The sequence below is a fragment of the Trichogramma pretiosum genome, unplaced genomic scaffold (assembly GCF_000599845.2).
Source record: "Trichogramma pretiosum strain Unisexual culture from Peru unplaced genomic scaffold, Tpre_2.0 scaffold79, whole genome shotgun sequence".
NCBI lineage: Eukaryota > Metazoa > Arthropoda > Insecta > Hymenoptera > Trichogrammatidae > Trichogramma > Trichogramma pretiosum.
The window spans coordinates 402,860-423,269 of record NW_019641700.1 but is presented as its reverse complement, the minus strand read 5'-3'; the positions used below and the strand labels follow the sequence as shown (position 1 = coordinate 423,269).

Here is a 20,410-nt window from a genome sequence, read left to right as displayed (position 1 = left end):
TTTTCGGCACATGTGTACATTATTCCTCGGTAAAAACAATCGTAACGAGCCGATCGTGCGATCGTTTCACAATAATCGGCAAAAGCGCGTGCCCGAAAAGAAAAAAAATAACAACCTGTGCGTATATAATGCGGCGTTATTGCTAATATGAATTTATACTCAATGATACAATGCTAATCTATAAATTCTTCGTAATCAACGCGCACGAATTGCGGCGCTGTGCGTACACGATAGCTCGTACATAAGTAGGCATGAGCGTGCGAGGGGTGCGAGGGGCTCGAGACTTTGAGTGATATACGAGCGAGCGCGTACAAGTGCGCGTGTGTGTGTGTGTGTATTAAAAGCCAAAGGAGAGAAATGCTGTGTGCCAGTGCGAGCATAAGAAATTGCGCACGTGATGGTGTACGAGACGGCACTCGAGAGAGACAGAGAGAAAGAGTGCGAAAGGAGCCGCAAAAGAATATGCTAACAGATGCGTAACACATTTTTTAATCGAAATAACAGACATCCTTCGAAAGGCTACGTATGTGTAGGTGTGCGTATGTGTGCACACGCACAGACGAGCAAACGAATATGACCCTGAATGAGCGTTTGACTCTTTTTCTCCTGCAGCATCATCTCTTTCTCTCGCGGGAGTACGTATCGTATATAGTCTGTAGCTTCCGGTGTAGGTAGTGCGCGTATGGTTTGCGTACGCGCACGCACATGTCAGCGCGCTGCTGTGAATGAAAACTGATAGCAAGTACAGCTTACTTTGTTAGAAGCTCGAGCTACTGCCGTTGCTGCCTCTGCCTTTGAAACAAAAAGGAAAAGATCAAACGTACGAGAGAACGAAAAAAAAAAATAAAATAACAAACTCAACCCGCTCTCGGAGCGGCCGGCCGGCGATCGTGTACAGATCTCGCTCGACTCGCTTCTCGGCCCGTGCGCGCGACCAAAAAAAAAGCTTGCCTTCGCCTCACAAGTGCTAATTGAACGAGCTTTATACGCCCGAGAAATTATCACGATGAGAAAATACTCACACAAACGCACGTACATACACAAAGCGCAAGGTTTTTGCGATAAAATTTCACGGAATAGCTGATATAATATTTTACAAAAAAATGAAACAATGCCGTTCATGATATTGAACGTTAATGGTGATCGCTGGAAAAACGAAAAATCGCTTGTGTGCATTCATTTATCACTGACATTCGAGGCTGTGGCAATGGTGCAATCGAAATTTTAACGAGTAAATTTACCCACCAACCCACCCGTGAGTGAAAAAAAGGCGAAGAGAGAAAAAAAACGCTACATTGAAAGTCGATAATATACAATATCGAATACCCATTACCTAATCGCATTAAAGGAGCAAAAAAGCTGGAAGCCATACCGATGCATGCGTATGCGCCGCGAACGAGCGGACGCACGAGATCTTTCTCTCTCTCTCTCTCTCTAATGGTCAACCGCAAGAATTAAGCGTTAATATCCGGTGAGTGCTGCAGTGCGCACGAGCTACGCGTGCGTCTAGATGTGTGTCTTTCGAACGTTGCAAAAGATATTCGAATATATATCGTCAAGTGTACGTACGCGCGAGGAGGACTTTTTCTCTCTCGCTCTCTTGCACGAAAGTCGTATATATATACCCTAGCATAACTGCCTGAAATGCACATTCCAGGCGAAAACGAGTTCCTTCATATAGTATATAACACGCATATATACGCGTATGCACTTGCTCTCTCGCGAGTTTATAATGGGCGCATGTGTGTGAATCGACTGCGTATAGGCTTACAGCACAGGACAGGACACTGTCACACTGCGCACTGCAGGCACGCGGGCCAAGGAAATCCGAAGACGCGAGACCGCGCGAGAAGAAACTCTCGCGCGTGCCTTTAAAGAGCCTCGTTTGTTTATCTTCATTTCGTCGCTTTTCCCTTCATATTATGCGCGTCTCGCGATCTATCTTTTGCCAACCTCTCTTTTATTTCTTGCGGCCGCGCGTAATGGTTCAACCTTTTTTCGCCCTTTTTTTTCCTCCTTGCTACCTACTTCTTCTCATTCTTATTCTTCTCTTTCTTCGTGTGTGCGTCGCTCCCTCTTCGTGCAGCGCGAGAGATCTTTTGCATAACCGAGCCGAGGCGCGCACGGAAAGAGACACACGGGAGAGACGAGTGCAGTAGGTATGCGACTGCTTATAATATAGCCCAAGCTCGAGCACATGTGTTAGCGCGTGTACGTTGCTGCGTATTTTGTAATTTGCCGTGTATTATTATCGTTAAGATGCGCGCCTCGGCAGCGGCAGCGAGTCTAAAACGAGTTTTCGGGCTTACTCGGCCTTTTCTGATATTCTTCTTCTGTGTAGCATTGATATATAGATACCTATCTTCTCTCTTGAACGTAGCGCGCGCGAGTATGTATACGCATTGGTCTCGGCTACTTCATGAAACCAGGAAAGTTTTTGAGTATAAACTCCTGGGGTATGCATGTAGAGCCCCACAGCACACGTAGTCGACGTGGGAAATTGTCGGGAGCGTTTTTCTAAGGATTTATTTATAAAGAAACACACGTTCGAGCATGCATGCGTCTATTCATTCTTAAATTATAGTCTCTCTCGAGATTCATGAAATTCCTTCGATACGCTCAAATTTTATTACGTGTATACTTAATCAATGAAAAGATTATCTGACGATTTCATCTATCAATGCGCTAAATGATCTCTGTTTCGAACGTAACATATGTATGACGACGTAGCAATTTTTTAGACTCGGAAACGAGTAACTTCAACGAGCATAAAATTTCAACCAACTTAACTCTGGTTTACGCCCAGACATATAAAAACGTCATTTCGTCGATCTAATTAAATGCTCCATTGTATGTATCGAAGATTTTCGACAAAGATGAGGATTAATTAAAGCAATTTCTTGGAAATGAAAAGTTCACTCGATACTTTTGAATAGTATCCATAAAAAGGAAATTCGATCCCACACCTACACACACCGCTCGCAGACCTGTCATCAATAAAAGCGATTTCCAAGTCGAACGATGAGTCTCATGTGTATGCACGTATAGCCATATAACAATCAATCAGCTTGGAAAAAAATCCCTCGGTGTATTCGATTCGATGCACGCCTCCGTGTGGCTCTATTAAAAAATATTAATCTGCTTTTTTAATAACAACAACGACGCAACGGCAACAAAAACGAGCAGCAGCTCCCCGCCGATATTGAGCGTAAATCGTCCCGATGTTAATTTCGCGGAATATGTCACACACGTATACAATTAAAACCACTGCCGAAACAGGTTTGCGCAGCAGCGTATACATATACACCGGTCGCGCGTCGCGGTGCGTACTTATATGTACGTTCGCAAGCACGAATGAAAATTTAATCCTTATAACCGCCCGCGTTAATAATAATTTAACGATATTTTTCATTTTTATAGACTATAATATCTCATTGGTACATCACTCGTTTAAAGCGTATATGTGCGTATATGTGTGCACCAATTGATACCGCATTGCATCGAGTCGCTACACGATGGAATAAATTCAGAATGTAAAATCATTGTTAGTAATAATTGTGCACCCGAGGCAGAAAAGTCCAGCTATAGAGTGTACAGCAATGGGCAAGAGAGAGAGAGAGAAAACATCCCTTTTGCTTAAGGTTTGTACATAAGAATCATCTTAATTATCTCAGAGAGGATGAATGTGTTACACGAATCATAAGTATACGAGACGCAAACTGTATCACATTCGTTAAAATTAATTGAAATGATTCATTTATGCATAATTCAAACAATCGTATCTGTATGTGCTCAATAGAGCCTGGATTATATGCAAAAATGCATTCATTGCAATTTTTAGGAACACGGGCGATTACAATGCTCAATGACCAATATTCAAATTAAAAATTGGACAATATTTTGAATAATAATCCATGATATTCCAGATTTTGTCAAATATATGATTTCATCAACACCGGAAAAACATTAAATTGTCAGAAATCGTTTCTTCATTTCTGATTTCCATCCGCATTATTTCAAAGTTTTCATTTTAATGCAATGTCAGAACTAGGATCGCCATCTATGGGTCAATTTATTTTACAATGATTTTATTGTTACGTGTTTATGTATTGGTTGGAAAAATCAAATTCTTTCAATGCACTACACATCAATGATGACTACGATAGTTTTCCAAGAAAGTCATATTGACCAGTGTCTATTCATTCAGCCATGTGAAAGTTACTGTCTCGTATAGCCAACGGTCGATGAAATTTTTTCTAGAACGTGTTAAAATTTTTTAGATGAATTATTTAAATTTTGACCATTGCAGCATTTTAATGACTGTAATTTGAACCGCCTAATTTTACATAAATTCGTCATATAAGTGAGATTACTTGGAGAGATAATACTTTGATAGATCATTTAATGGGATGGATGAACATTATAATTGAAAGAAAGTAGATCAATGGACCGAAATGCATCTGTTTTCTAATTCTAAGACAAGCTCATTTTCGAGTCAATTTAACGATTATTAATAGATCGAATGTACACTTGATGAAACTAAAAAAAATTCTTTGCAGCCGTGGCCAGGGTACATATTATATTCATACAAGCAAACTGTATCGCATTCGTTAAAATCAATTGAAAATATTTATACACGCATAATACAAATCATCATGTCTGCAAACAATCAGCTGTAAGTTTATTAGTCGCGCAGATCGATCGGGGCGTTGTACAGTCTGTGCAGCGGTGAAAACTTTTGCGGGACGCCAGCGATAATGTCACGTTCTAACGGTATTTACGTGCAGAGCAGTCTGAAACGCCCACAATTATAAAAGCTACATCGGCGACGAAGACGACGACGACGAGGATCAGCTGCCGCCGCCGTTGTCATTCCTCAGCATCATTTTCCTCTTCTACTGCTCTACTAAATGCATGCCTTCCTCTTCCATAGGATATACGTGGATACGCAGTCAGCTGCATGTGCTGCATGTATCTCTGGAGCGCTCTGAGTCACTCCCGCCGAGAGCCACACTATACGCGTGTACGATACAGTATTCGCGGCGTCTGCGAGCGGGGCCTTCTCGCTCTCTCTCTCTCTCTCTCTCTCTCTCTCGAGCCATTCATAAAAATGAACCGCGCGGACATATAGATATAAAAGTCGTCATCATTTTTACGCGAGAGGAGTTTTAATCGAGGATATACGCGAGAGGAAGGGATGATATCGGGGGAGTGGGGCGTCGCCGCTGCACACACCGAGAGTAGTATATCGGTACATTTACTATATACGAGTTGCGACTTTTTTTTGCTTCGCTATGCACTATGTGCGCACGGCGGGCACCGGATGCGATTGTCGCGCTTGCAGCTCTCTATATGCACCGCTGCTGCTGCTGCTGCTGCCACCGCATTACCTACTGTATAGTAATATAGCGACCTGACGACGACGATGAGGAGGATGAGGATCGTAGTCGGTATATATATAGTGCTGCTGGCGCACGAGGATGGCCGCAAGGTGCGGGGATCCATGTAGAGGATCGCTGACTGCAGCAAAACACGGCTGCCTACCGCTGCGCTATTGCGCGCCTTTTTTTTTTTTTTGTTATCGCGTAAGACTAGCGTGGCGCGCGGCTCGCTGTGTATAAACACACAGAACAGATATGCGCGTGCACTCACGTAGACTGGCAGAGCTATGCAGTCATGCAGTGGCGGGAGTTGCATCGCTCGCTCGCTCGAGTAATATGGGTGAGCTAACTGCACGATCGATCGATCCGCGTACAGCAGCAGCTCCGAGAGAGAGAGAGAGAGAGTCCGATCGTTGAGCAGCCGTTTTACAACTCGAGCTTTATATTTATACTACTGCCTGTATAGACTTGGCGATCGCCATGGAGTATTCGCACCTGAAATGGATATGCGCGCGTGTACTCGATCGCGCGCGCCAGGTAAATCGTCTCTTTCGGCCGCGACTGGCCTTTGCGCTAAAATAGGCCCGATGCACGCGATCTCCCGTACACGATCACGTGCAGCATCGCGTATAACGCGATCGCAATGACACGTATAAATAAAATAGCTCCGCGCGACGGGGTCGGGGGGGGTCGCGGCGCGTCCATAGTACGCGCGAGCTGCACGTCGGGAAGCTGCATGCGCGATTCGGGCACGATGCACAGATTATTTTACGCATTACATTACTTTATACATACGCTCGCGCACAACGAGGTATATATCCACTATATACATATGCGGGATGCCGATTTTGCGTAGCATTTTTAATGGACGACGAAAGCGAGCGTCACGACTCGTGCGTGCAGCTACATCGACGTCGTCGTCGCGTACATGTGCAGGTGTATATAAAGAGGTGCTGCAGCGGCGCATTCGCACGTAACAGTCGTTATAATACCTCGTCGTCGTCGTCGTTGTGTCGCGTATACGTACAGTCGTAATCGTCAGCGCGAACGAGGTGGCGGTTTCTGAATTATACGTACACACGCACACACGTGTTTCGCCGCTTCTTTGCGCTGCAGCAAATGCACGTGCGCCACCGCCGCCTCGCAGAAACAACAGCAGCAGCGGCCAGCCAACGTAATGACCTTATAGACGACGACTGCGAACTCGCAAACTCGCCTTATGCACCTCTCTCTCTCTCTCTCTCTCTCCGCATGAGCAGCTACGGAAATAACACGAGAGCTTGTACATATATATACGCGCACAAGCCGCTATGCTATATGCACTCGCATGCATGTGCAGCATACGCACCTTATCGCGTCTGGCTCGTTCGTTCGTTCGCGCGCGGGATAAATTAAATGTCGCTGCAGTCGAGGCAGCGCAGGTATGCGCCAGAGCTAGCCACACGCTCCGTTGTGTGTAGTAAAATGGCAAAGTGCCCCGTGCAGCAGTGCTGCAGCGCTACAGAAAAGGGAACCGAGAGAGAGAGAGACTGCACAGCTCGTGTGTGTATATCGCACAAATCGGCCAAGTGCATGGCTCGACTGACTCGCACACGGCCCAAGACGCTCGTATTATTATGTGTGTGTGCAAACTATGGGAGACGACTGATCGACCAAGACGTAGCCGAGGAAAAGATTGAAAAGAATATTTTAATTCGTATGGTGCATGCAGGTACATGCGGTTCCCCTATCATGTGCATATAGGAGCTCGGCAGTATATCGGCAATTGGCACTTTTCAAAACTGTAAAATCAAGAATATAAATTGAATTTTTCCCCCTCGTTCTTCTCTCTTGTTTTTTCCTCTCCTGTCCTTTTTTTTCTTACACGACTCGGAAGTACATGTAAGCATAAAATCACTTCAAAAATTGGGCCAAGAGTTCTCCTCGGAATGCATTAAGCTCTCTATGGAATGGTTTTAAAGTCATCTTTCCTTTTGCAGCTGTAAAGGAAAAAACGAGTCATCGTTTTGACATTCGAACTCATAAAGCTAGAGAGACGAGTGTTTTTCAATAAAATCACGTAAATTAGGTGGGCGTGTTCACATTTTCCCTCGTAAACAAAATCTCGGCTTTGACATCTACGCTGCATGTCACGTCCCGATGACATATATGGCCACTTGATGTCCCGAGAGAGTCTTAATTCGGCAATTTATTATAAACCTCCTGGGATTTTAATTATGCAGCTGCTGCTGCTGCTCCTACTCTACAAAAACGCGCGTAAACACAAACTTTAGCGCGCGCGTGCGTGCATGTATTGCGCTTTTGCACTCGCGAAAATAAACTCGGCAAGTGTATTGCGTGCATAGGTATACTCGATTTACGGCTTTTCTGGGGGTCTTCTCATCGGTGGCTCTCTGCGGGCGATTCTACTGTAAGCGGCTACTCTCTCTCCCTCTCACACACACGGATGCGCTAATAGTGTAATCATTATCTTTTCAAACAATTAACTCGCAGCTTCTCGTTTGTATACTATAATATACTCGACGGTAAATCAACATGTATATAATACACCTATATATATAATGCAAGTACTTGCACTGGGTAATTAAATAAAGTCCATGAGGTTGTGCCGAGCTACTACCATACGGACGTCATGAAAAACCATCAATCCTCGGGTTGCAAAATGAATACGTAGGAACAAAAAAAGGAAAAAAAAAGAAGAAGAAAAAACTTGGAGTAGACGATGCTCTCTGACTCGCTCGAGAGCAATAGGACGTACATAGGTATATCTATATAATTATATAGGAAAATATGCAACAATCATCTTACGGCGTGGAGACAGGTCTCGCGCGCAGACCATGGCACTTGCGAGCTACAGTGCGCGGTACACAATATTATTATAGTTCGCGAAAGTTTGCTCAATCTTTTCCACCTATACACACGCAGTACACAGCGCTCGATCCGCCACGAAGTACTCGGTAATTTTCGGGCTTTCGACGCGCGCGGCTCAAAGTATCGCAGCTGAGATAGCGCGAGGAGAGATAAATAAACTTATCGATTCATCCGCGAGTTGGTGCGCAGTGAGAGAGAAAATTGCAGGCCAATTGATTGGCATCTCTGATCCTCTCGTTGGTGCACGCTCGCACCTTGCATAATTCGTGTACATATCTGCGGTACACACACACACATACTTTTGCGATCGTAGCTCTTTCACCTTTAGCATTAACAGTCGATGGCAGCTAGGAAAATCACTCGTCGTGCGATCCTTGACACGCGCGTTAATGATTTCAACACGGCGCGATCCTCGCGGCATTTTATTATTATAATGTGTATAAGTGTGTGTATACTAAAGTCCGTGAGCATCTTTTACGGCGCTAAACGACACGCATCAACGCACCCCCTATTAATAGGGAGAAAAATTCCAAACGCGTGTAGACAGACGTGCGCGGCTGCGGCGACTCTCGTCTTTTTTATCATTATTATGCAAGCTCGCCTCGCGCGCATATTATGTACTGCACATGCTCGCATACACACGAAGGCTGGGTAGAGCCGAGGCAGATCCCCGTAGTATAAGGTACTGTGCAGCAGCGCGCGAGACGCAAAAGTGCTAATTTGAAGAAGAGAAAGTCTCGGAGCGAATATGCGACTCGACGACGGACACCGAGCTAGACGCGAGCTCGAAAGTAAAAAGAGTCGAATCCTTAACATGCTCTCGTAGCCGTTGCGAGCGTGTGACGATCGTGCAGCATCCTATATATATATACATACGGAGCGCGCGCGTATGCACAGGCCGCGCGACAAAAGATAACATTTGCAGTGCTCTTGCTTGCTCTTTGTGGTCGTTCATCTAGCGTTCCCTTTCTCGCTCTTTCTCTCTGCAGCCACCCGCTGCGCACTCATCCCGACTATTTTAGGCGTTTTCGGAGTGTATAGTAATAAGATGATGTTTTAACTAAATCGTCGGCGGCTGCGAGAACGACCTACATTTTTCTCCACCGCCTTCGTAGCGAGACAATTTCGTGCTTATATCGCATGCACGCGTCTTACGAGAACTCTGCGATAGCATTCTTTATTTTGTGAGGAAAAGGCGGTTGAAACTTTCTACATGTTTGTGCCACACACGCCCTAATTTATGATCACGATATAAAGAAGATTTTCAATTCGTATATCTCTGATCGATGTACGAAGCGATGCGTCCGTATAATACGTGAACAACATCGCCTAGGAAATTTTTACATACGTAAATGGCGTTTCGGGAAGAGAGAGAGTGAGTGAGATTGAAAAGGCAGACAGCCGTAAAATAGCGTATTACGCTTGAGCGTGTTCACGAATTTAACGTCAAAATGAGAAGAAAAAAAGAAAAGGGAAAGAAAATGCACGCAGCTCGTCCTTTTTTCCATCGAATTCGAATAAAATCAAAGGACTGCTTGGATTAACGTGCACCGATATCTTTTTCACTCTCGATAAAAATTAAAATTACGGATATTATTTAATTGATTATCTACAGATATGTAGTCACAGACATCGCTATTCATAGACGCGATCGGTTTATATGTCATTGAAATAAACCCGATACGCTAAGTGGCATATGCAGATGATATAATCGGAACCCTCCTAAATCCTCGCGTTCAAAAATTTAACAGTCGAAAAAAAAGGAAGTCATGCAGGATATGAATATGTATACCATAGTTTAATTTAATTGATTTAGCTTAAGCCGAATCTGTGCATATGCAACGTACGAGCGAGGGGTAACTTGAAGCGTCTAATATCACTCGAAGGATATTGTAGGCCACAGCAATAGCTGTAGCAACCCACCCCATAACGTAGCATATAAAGGCCCAGGCAGGCACTGGCAAGTGTCCGAGTTTCCTCTTCGCGCGCCCTTTAAAATACTCACACATTATATATTCGATCGTAGCTACTGGTCGCCGCTCGCATACGTGTGCGCGCCTAAGGCCTAGCATAAGACAGCATCATATATATATCATCCAATGTATTATGAGTGTCGAATTCGATACTCCGTGAGAATATTGCATACATATGCTTAAGAATAAAGATCTCAATCGAGCTATACGAGCGTATACGCATGCGATGGGAAGAGTTGGCGTGAAAGAGAGTGAGAGAGAGAGAGAGAGAGAGAGGCGCGCACATGCATAGAGAAAGAGAAAAGAGCGAAGATTAAAGACGAAGAAACGCAATAGCGTCACGGGGATAAGAAAATTGTACAATAAGGCCGCGCGTATAAACATGCTTTGTTTTTTCTCACTTAATAGATGATATTTCTCTCTCTCTGTCTCTTATATTCAAAGGCGGCAACAGCAGCTCGCAGCTTCATAGACTTTGCGGCGCATCTCTCACTCTACACACACATGATGCGATAACGAACGTCACGCTTATAAAATATATGGAGCAGAGCGCGTCCGTTCAAGTCGACGTCGGCGATGATCGCTATCGTAGTATAAATAAAACTATGACTTTTACCTTTTACTTTTTATTTCTTTACTTTTTTTTATCTAGCTGACTATTAGAAAAAAAGATGAAAAAAAAGAAAAGAAAAAACAGGAAAAAACAAAGATGTGTACTATAAATCGGAGATAAGGGAAAATTCACCGTTCATATGCGTGTATAGTGCGTGTGTTTGCATACATGCTTTTATATACGGGTCCGTATATTATAATAGCTCGCACACACCGGCGATCGCTTGCGCTTGATCGAGCTTCGATTATATTGCCTCGCAAGTCTCAAGGGAGAGAGACGAGCCGCGCGTATAGCGATCGTATCGCCTGGAATACATTACGAGCCCGCGCGCGCGTGTGATATACAACTTTTGAAATTACTTACGTAAACTTTATCTCACTCTCTTATATTATTATTGACTTTTTGTCTTACTTTAAGTTTGAAAAAAAAAAGAAAAACAACAGACGTGAAAGAAGGAAAAAAGAAGAAGATATGGTCGCTCTATGTGACATCGCGGTTAATATAATATTGTCGATCTATTATGTACGTGTACACTGACAAAATCGCTCGGAGCGCCGAGACATTGATTTTCGATCGTGCGATTCGATCGCGTGTGCCGGTGGATGTATCGGTATGTGTACGAACGCAAGGTATCGAGCAATTGCTTACATTATTTAATCAATGGCTAAACAAATTCTTGTGCAAGCCTCGCGCACGCACATAAACGAACACACGCGAACATTTTTCTGTATAGCCCGCGTAGACGACGACGCGCGATATGCGTTTCATAATGCCAACTTTAATCAGCGGCACACGGACAATACGTGCGCGTATTTATACATTGATTAAAATACCGATCACTCGGTACAGTCGCGAGCAGGGCATATTTATTTTTAACAGAGGGAGATGCTCTCACAGCGATCGTCGTAAACGTATAACGCGTGCGACACGACCCTGGTGCGGTAACTTCAACCGTTTTGCTCTGAAAGTTACGAGAAACGAGGTGCATTTTGGAAAAACGACAAGGGAAGAAAAAAGTTAACACGCAAATTATACGAGAAAGGCTCACGAAAATTGCTGTATCTCAGTAAAAAATCAACTCTTCAGAGTTTTAAAAAGTTGCAATGGAAGCCACGACAAAGCAATTTTCTTGTATAGATCCAACAATGGTCGATAAAATTCTTTCTAGAATGTGTTTAAATTTTTTTGAGGAATTACTTAAATTTTGACCATTGCGGCATTTTAATGACTGTGTACTTTAAACCGCCTAATTTTACATAAATTCGTCATATAAGTCTGATTACTTAGAGTGATAATACTTTGATAGATCACGGGATGGATGAACATTATAATTGAAAGAAAGTAGATCAATGGACCGAAACGCATCTGTTTTCTAATTTGATTTCCCGGCATACTTGATGTGACATATTTTAAACTTTTATTCTATTAATCATATACGAGCTATACTGTACCTAAAATCTTAAAGGCAAGCTTATTTTCGAGTCATGTTTTACCGACAACTATTATTATTTCAGATGCACCTTTGTATTCTTTTAATTTTTAACAATGCACTCCACAAAACTAAAAAATGCAGTAATGAAAATGAAATAAAACTCAATTTATTTTTTGAAAAAATTCGAAAAAGTCATTTTTAGAGGTGCCGATGGATTTTTAAATGTTGTTTCGACATGAAAAAGTCGAAGCTGACATTAATTAGCGGCATAGGTTGTATCAGCTATTTTACAAGGGATTAATCGGTTTCGTGAATGCACTCTTTTTGTTTAATGCTCCCTTAAGCTTCCAAAAATTTCGATTAGAACTTAACTAAAAATTTCTGAGCATATTTTAACTTCACTCAAGGATGTTATGGCTATTACTTTAATACTAGAATCTGCTCTTAAATAATAATATTGTTTAAAACGCTTCCTAAATACGCAATGCTAATAATAATATTTATTAATAATATACATTTAGTGATCAAAATCGAATAAAAATTGAATTTAATTAAAACTTAAAAAACTTTAGTACATTTTTCAAAAACTGCAATATGGTTGTGAATAATTTTATATTTAGTACAAACAATATTTTTTTCTCATTTTTATCCAAGTATATTATCAGTAAATATCAATATTATTATCATTGCATACTCCAGTGGCATTATAAACAATATTATTTAAAAACTGATTCTACTGTATAGAGAACTACCATAACAGTCTTAAATTTTCTGATCACGGAGGCAATTTTTTTCTGATGTTAAAATGCTCATAAATAAATTTAATTACATCGACGGATAATACATTTTTTGCTATAAAAAGTTAATAACTTTAATTCAGAACAACAAATAGAGGCTAGTAAAAATGAATTTCTCTAGATGCAGACAAACATCATGACGCTTCAAAGATTTCGGTGATTAATTAATTCTTTTTCCTGGTAGAACATACTGCAGGATTCTTTATATTCGAAGACAAAAAGGGAAATGATCGGTCAATTTTTGACATCTTGAGTCTTATAAGATGGTATGTATGATTTGGTCGGAGTACATAATAAGTAGGCGGCATTGTCTCCGTAATTCGATACGCTGCATTCGAGAAAAATTCGGATTTCTATTGGTATGATGATTGGGTTAAAATAACAAGATGTATCTTACATAGACATGTGAGATAGTTTTAGATATAAAGCGGGAAAGTATTGTTTCAATCATAAACTTGCTCCAACGCGTCCGTAACTCCTGTCTTTACTTGATTGTAATGCTAATTTTTCCCCCTCAAATTAACGCAGCTGTTTTATTATATAATAGTAGTATAGTAAACAAAATTTATTTCTTATAGCAGATGAGATCTAGAATCAATTGACATCAAGTGAAACTATTTATACGTGGTAAGTAGAATACAGAAAGTTATGGGCGAAATAAGACTCTATTCGTTGTTTACTCAATGTTTAAAGGAAATCGTTCATTTAGAGTCGAGTGCGGTCAGCGGGAAATGCTGCGCCCACAAACAAATGAAGAAATTGACTTTTCTCTCCGTGCCGCGTAAAAAGACCATTAAAGTTTAAACATTATTACGGTTATGCTTGGAAAATGTCAATATAATGAAAATCACCGGACAAAAACAAAGTCTATTTTACTATCCGTCCTAAGCGCACACCGTGTAATATAAGAATACTTGACGTGGAATGCGGAGCAAGGCGATTGTATGGGGAAAACCCCACATCTGCGCGGCTGCACTCATGATCCCGCGTGCAGGTATTTAATTCGGCTCTGATTAAACGAAAAATCCAAAAAAATAACACACTGGTATCACGTGTACTCCACCGTCTCATATGCGGCGTTCTTTAATTCATGACAATTAGGCAATGATTGCCATACGTCGCTCTCGAGTTATGTATATGCACGTCTCGCATAATGCGCGGAGGCAAATGAAACGAAGAAAGAGAGAAAAAAAATGAAGGAGAAAGGGAGGAAAGAAAAGTAGATGCAGGTAGAATCGGATAGTAGAGCATTTTACCTTATTACAAGTCAGCCAAAGGATAATCGAGTTCTCTTGTCGCAGCGGACCGCCCAGACCACTGCCTCCGGCAATTCTTTGTTGACGCAGGATTTCCGAGTGCGTAATGCCGTGTTGCTCGAAAATCTCTAAAGATCTGTAATGCAGAAAAGCAAAGAGATGGTTTTTTACATCTTTTTCGCTGACAATTTTATGCCTAAATATAAACATTATTTGTATGCAGGGCAAACGCAGAGCGCATAATAAATAAATATTGCCAATGAAAATGGTGAAGAAATTCGGATTTTTCCGATTGTCATTCGGCGAGATGAGAACCCATGTGCTCCACCTATTTCGGGGCGGGGTTTTCCTGGAGGATGGAGGGGTGAGAAAAAAAAAGTAGGAACTTTTGGTATTTTTATCGAAACACTATGTTGCCCGTTATGGCCATAGATGTCGTTACCAGTTTCAAATTTCAAGAGAAAATTTGATAACTTTTTGGTTCATTAGAAGCTGAGGTACGGCCTATTTCATTAATATGACAAGCCATAGATGGCGCACTCAGTAACGAATTTGGATTTTCAAAAGCATTAAAATGAAACGTTCGGAAAAAACTTTACTTCGAAATAAAAATAGTTTATACGTTTTTTATCTGCCCCTCGTACTTTTGTAATTAAAAGCCAAATCTTAGCGATGCAGATCACAGGTTTAGGTTGCTCAGGAAAAAACACATGAAAATTATAATTTTTCCCTTTTCATTTTGAAGGAAAGATTTAAGGGTCCTCTATACACACTCGGTCGGTAACTATATTCGCTTATTTTGTACCCATTTTTTTCATTTAGTATACAACCTATGGTCTTGAAATTTTTTGGGAGTGGTCATGAAACTAATACAAATGTGCCTATGAAGCTATTTTTTCAGATAATTGAAAAAAAAATTTTTTACAATATTTATATGAAAAAATAGCTTCATAGGCACATTTGTATTAGTTTCATCACCACTCCCAAAAAATTTCAAGACCATAGGTTGTATACTAAATGAAAAAAATGGGTACAAAATAAGCGAATATAGTTACCGACCGAGTGTGTATAGAGGACCCTTAAGGCTTCTCTATACACACTGTAGTCGGTAACTAATTCGTGTATTTTGTACTAATTTTTTTCATTTTATATTCAACCATTAGTCTTGAAATTTTGTGGGGGTGATCAGGAAACTAATACAAATGTGCCTATGAAGATATTTTTTCAGATAATTGAAAAAAAATTTTTTTACAATATTTATATGAAAAAATAGCTTCATAGGCACATTTGTATTAGTTTCATGATCACTCCCAAAAGATTTCAAGACCATAGGTTGTATACTAAATGAAAAAAAATGGGTACAAAATACGCGAATATAGTTACCGACCGAGTGTGTATAGAGGACCCTTAAAGTCCTTTCCAGCGAGTCAAAAATTGCTCGTCTAATTAGTTAAGGCCGGTCGCGAGCCGCACTGGGGCACCTATCCTGATTCTTTCTTTGTTTACATTTTGCACAGAGATATCCGCAATAAACGAAAGCGTTATAAGTTTATGTGTGCTTGTGTATGGTGCGTGTGGCAGTCTCCTTGTGTCAATGCAATCGACGACATAATTTTTGACGTGAGTAATGTAAACAAGCTTGATAAATAAGAGCCGAGAGTCGAGACATTATACCGCGGCAGTACTCGAGGTTAAAGAGAAGCAGCGAAATTTGCGCGCGACCAGAATAATCTGCCTCGGTGCAGAATGTCGAATTTTAAAATTTATTTGCGTTATCTTCTCTCGTGCGTCGAGCTAAAAATTGTAAAGCTGAATTCCGGCGAGTATATAAGCTATGTGTACATAACGATGATCGTATAGGTTGGACAGACGACCGAGTTACCGTTGCCGCTACTGCCCGTATACACACAAAACAAACAAACTTCGATAACAACAAATTCGCGAGCTCTATATAAATAGGATTGTATATGAGTAACTAAACGGACACACATGTATACACGGCGTATACCTATATATGCAATCTAGGGAGTTAACAGTACTTAGTGCCCGTACATAGGCGTTTATGTAATCCTGGAATTTCTCATGAAAATGCATAAGTACGCAGGAATCGTCAAATTCTTACAATAGTTTCCTTGCAGCAGTGGTAAAGCAGCACGTATACGGCCTCTATGTACGCGTATTCATGGCGAATAATTAGTCAAAATGAAAACAAACACACAGAAGCGCAAAAGAATGCCGCCGCCGCCACCACCGACGCGCAGACGGTCAGAGGCCTGCACCGGTGCTGTATGCAGGCCAATTTCACGGCAAATCGAGCGCGCCTACATATATATATACATATAGATGCAGCAGCGCGGCCTGCAGGACTCGGCCAAGTGGAGATCCTTATCGGCCGCGCGCCCGCTTGCCTACTCTCTCTCTGTACGTGTGTATGCGTTTAAATGCACACACACCATCATTATCATCATCAAATGCCTACTTGCTGCTGCTGCTGCTGCTGCTGCTCGCTCGCATGTTTATATAATCACATTATAGCGGCGCATAGTATGGAAGGGCTTTTTCGCTTCGACGTATCTCTCTATATAGGTGGCCGGCAGCGAGTAGTCGCCGACGATGGAAAAAAGTGATTTTACCCGCGTGGACTGCGCGAGGAAGAAGCTTTCGACAAGTTGTGCGCGCACGCGCGCGCCATCGAATTGGTGTAAACAAGTTTTTGCTTTACATATTTCTTGAAATGTCCCTCGGAAGAAATAAATTAAATGCACGCGGTATCGTAGTCTCGACGGTGAAAAGCACATTGTCTTGTGCGATACTAATTGCGCCATATCGTCCATTATTGTTTTGCTATTTTACACACAATTCAAAAGCCGATCGTATTAAAACGAAATCAAAGTTCCCCGAGAGAGATTATGATAATTCAGCGAATCCTGAAGCTCCTGCTGTCGCATCGGATCGTTGGCACGCGGTGATATCGCGCGCGATCCGAGACACGCTACGGACCCTTCGTCATTAATGCGTGCGGCGGCGATGGGACGACGACTTGGGCGCGCGCCTGTGCTGCTGCACACGCAGGATCGCTAGCTCAGCTCCTCTATACTGGGTATAGTAGGTAAATTAATACGAGTATATATGTATATAATATGTATCGCGATAGCAATTAGTGACGCGTGGATGATTCAAGCCCACAGCCCAGCGTATATAGTATATATTATACGTCATTTATTTTATCCATGGTGCATAAGAGCCACCAAGAATTTGCGCGCACGCCGCCGAACAGCCAAGTGCGATGTGCCAAGTGCGTGCCTACACACATAGACACATACATCGCATAGAGCATACATAACAGTTAAAATAATTCACTTTTTACGCGGCCCCGTGCCACCCCTGCCCCGTCTTGTGTGTATGTGTGTGACTCCCTGCGCGCGCTAGCAGCGGCTCAACGGCCGGCGCGCATTAACTTACTTGCTTGCGCGCTTAATTTATTCATTCGTAAAGAGGGTTATACGCGTAAATAATATTATTACACAGTCACTGCACTGTGTATACATATGTATGCCATATAACGCGCCATATATACACGCACACACACACGTATACATCTACGTAGCTTAATAATAAAGGGGGAGATGGTGTCTACGCGATAACTGCGCGCCGCCGCCGCCGCCGCTGCCACAGCCGCGTATTATATGCGAAACGATGCATTACGCAAAATTAATTTTTGAGGACTTTATAGTAGCACTTTGTATACTGCTAACAACGGGCGTGCGAGGCGCGAGTAATCAAGATTTGCCCGCCGCAACTTTGTTATACATCGTCACCTAAGGACTGGGATTTTCGAATTAGAAAGTAGACTCGTCGTCGTGCAGGCAAAGGAAATAATAAAATTCGCAATACACCGAGAGAAATGAATTGGAAGCAAGAAGAGAGAGAGATAAAAAAAGTCGGCAGAATTTAGAGTCATTGCCGAAGGGCAAAATCATAAATGCCGTATACGAGCGCGTTTAATACAGAGATCTCGTGCGCGCTCGCGTGCACTGCACTTGTGTGTTTATAATATAATACGATATACATCGCCGCTCGCGATCGTTGCATGTGCGCAGCGCCGCGCACAGCCCGCCATAATTTCCGATCCGATTTTTTGTGGAATCGGTCTTTTAAACCGCCTCGCTCGTGCTCACACTCTCTCTCTCTCTCTCTCCCTCTCTGCCTCGTGCGCGCGAAATTTCTTTCTAATAAGCGTCTGCGTGTATTAAATGCGTGTGTGCATATGTGTGTACGCGCATGTGCATGAGCAGCAGCGCGAACACGTTTGCAATTTTCATTCATGCGCGCAAAGCTGCTGTTGCTGCGTGCACCGGTGTACAATATACCATCTTACGTACCATAGCGGCTCCTTACGACCGAGTAAGAAAAGAGAGAGAGAGAGAGAGAGAGAGAGAGACTTAGAGATCGTAAAACTCGTTGCTCCGCACTCCCACACTGTACACACTCATGAAAACTCTCTTTCCTGCCCCCCTCACTCTCTTTTGTGCGAGTAGTATGCAATGGTACTGCACTTCCCTAATTCATCTCTCGCTGCAGCAGCAACAGCAGCCATGCGCGCGAATGTGTATATCTCCCACCGATCGAAGCCACGTGCATTATGCGCTGCCGCTGTTGCGGTGGAAGAAAAACCCGAAGAGGCCCCGACCACGCAGTCTGGGTGCGGACCTGCTCTCGCAGCCGCTTCGTAGCCACCGGAAGTTGTAGATTAATAGGACGCGGGGGAAAGGACCCGAACGCGCGAGGACGACGACGACTCGAGACTCGAGTGCATGCAGCCGATGAAAGCGCCTACGCATTACAGACTTGCTCGTCGGCCCTCTTTCTCTCTCTCTCTCTCGTCGCCCACTCGTTAGGTATGTACCGTACTCCTGCGGCTGTACTCGCGTGTACATGCAGTGCATATAGTGTAAATGTGCATACGTAAGAGCCACGCTGCAAGTTGGTGTGCGTGTTGCCGTTTGCGCAGGATATGCGCGAGAGGTACTATACATCTCTCGGCTAAGGATACTGCGGCTCTAATACAGCCTGTATATGCAGCAGCAGCAGCAGCAGCGACGCAACGAGAACACGAGAGCGCGAGTTGGGAGGACTTTTTTTCGGGGGGAGGCGCATTATCTTTTGTATGGAGGTATTGTGCCAGCAGCGCGGCCTGACACACATACATTACGATACATCGCGTCGACCTGGACGACGACGACGTCGCGTTTGTACAATTGCAATTAGCTAGACGATTTACGCGTAGGCCTCGAGATAAGCCGCGGTATAAAGTACGTCGAGCGAGCCGATCGGTGGCGGTGCTTTCAAAAAGGATCGACGATGGAAAGGATCGGCTATATGGAACTGCGTTCGTACATACATTCGTTATTTCCAATGGCGTGCCTTGTGTCGCGATTCTCTTCGTTAAAAAAAAAATGAAATTGCTGCCCCATCAGCATAAAACAATACGTTATATCGCATCGGAACTTATTAATAATAAAGGCGCACTTAAATGCTGTGCAACGTATGAACAATTGAAAAATTTTCGTAATTGCTCGCATCTTAACTGCGACGAGCTGCGCACGAGAGCGATTGTGTGCATCGTGTCATAAAATAGAACGAGCGATTCTTTCGAAACAGGATTCTCATGTGTGTGTATGTATAAAAGTTACATGGAAAGAGAGAAAAAAATCACTTCAATTAAAACAAAAAAAAAAAAAAAAAAGAAATAGCAAAAAAAGCCGGTATAAATACACAGTCGTGGTTTTTTTTTGTCGTGCAGATCAGAGTCGAGACTCGTCGACCGACCATCATCATCATCATCAGCCTGGTGACGACCTTCGGGCGCGATAAAGATGTGACGGAAGAGATGCTCGTACACACACACAACGGCCCGCGCCGGCGAACATCGCCGGCTATACGACGAGCTTTTTATATAAATACCATATTATGTATACTTCCTTCCTGCAACTCTATCGCACACGCAGAAATGTCAGCGTTGTCTGTAGCACATTTATATGTATGCATTCGTGTGTGTGTGTGTGTGTGTGTGTAAGTGAGTGTCTC

The 20,410-nt window shown here is 42.8% G+C and overlaps 1 protein-coding gene across 1 annotated transcript in view; it reads right to left on the bottom strand.

Moving 5' to 3' along the window:
• The window catches only part of LOC106657724 (tRNA dimethylallyltransferase), an 84,121-nt gene that overhangs the window by 20,921 nt on the left and 42,790 nt on the right, over positions 1–20,410 (bottom strand). The window contains exon 4 of the mRNA XM_014379384.2: positions 14,324–14,459. Within this exon, the coding sequence (XP_014234870.1) occupies positions 14,324–14,459 (136 nt within the window). The remainder of the gene's footprint in view (positions 1–14,323; positions 14,460–20,410) is intronic.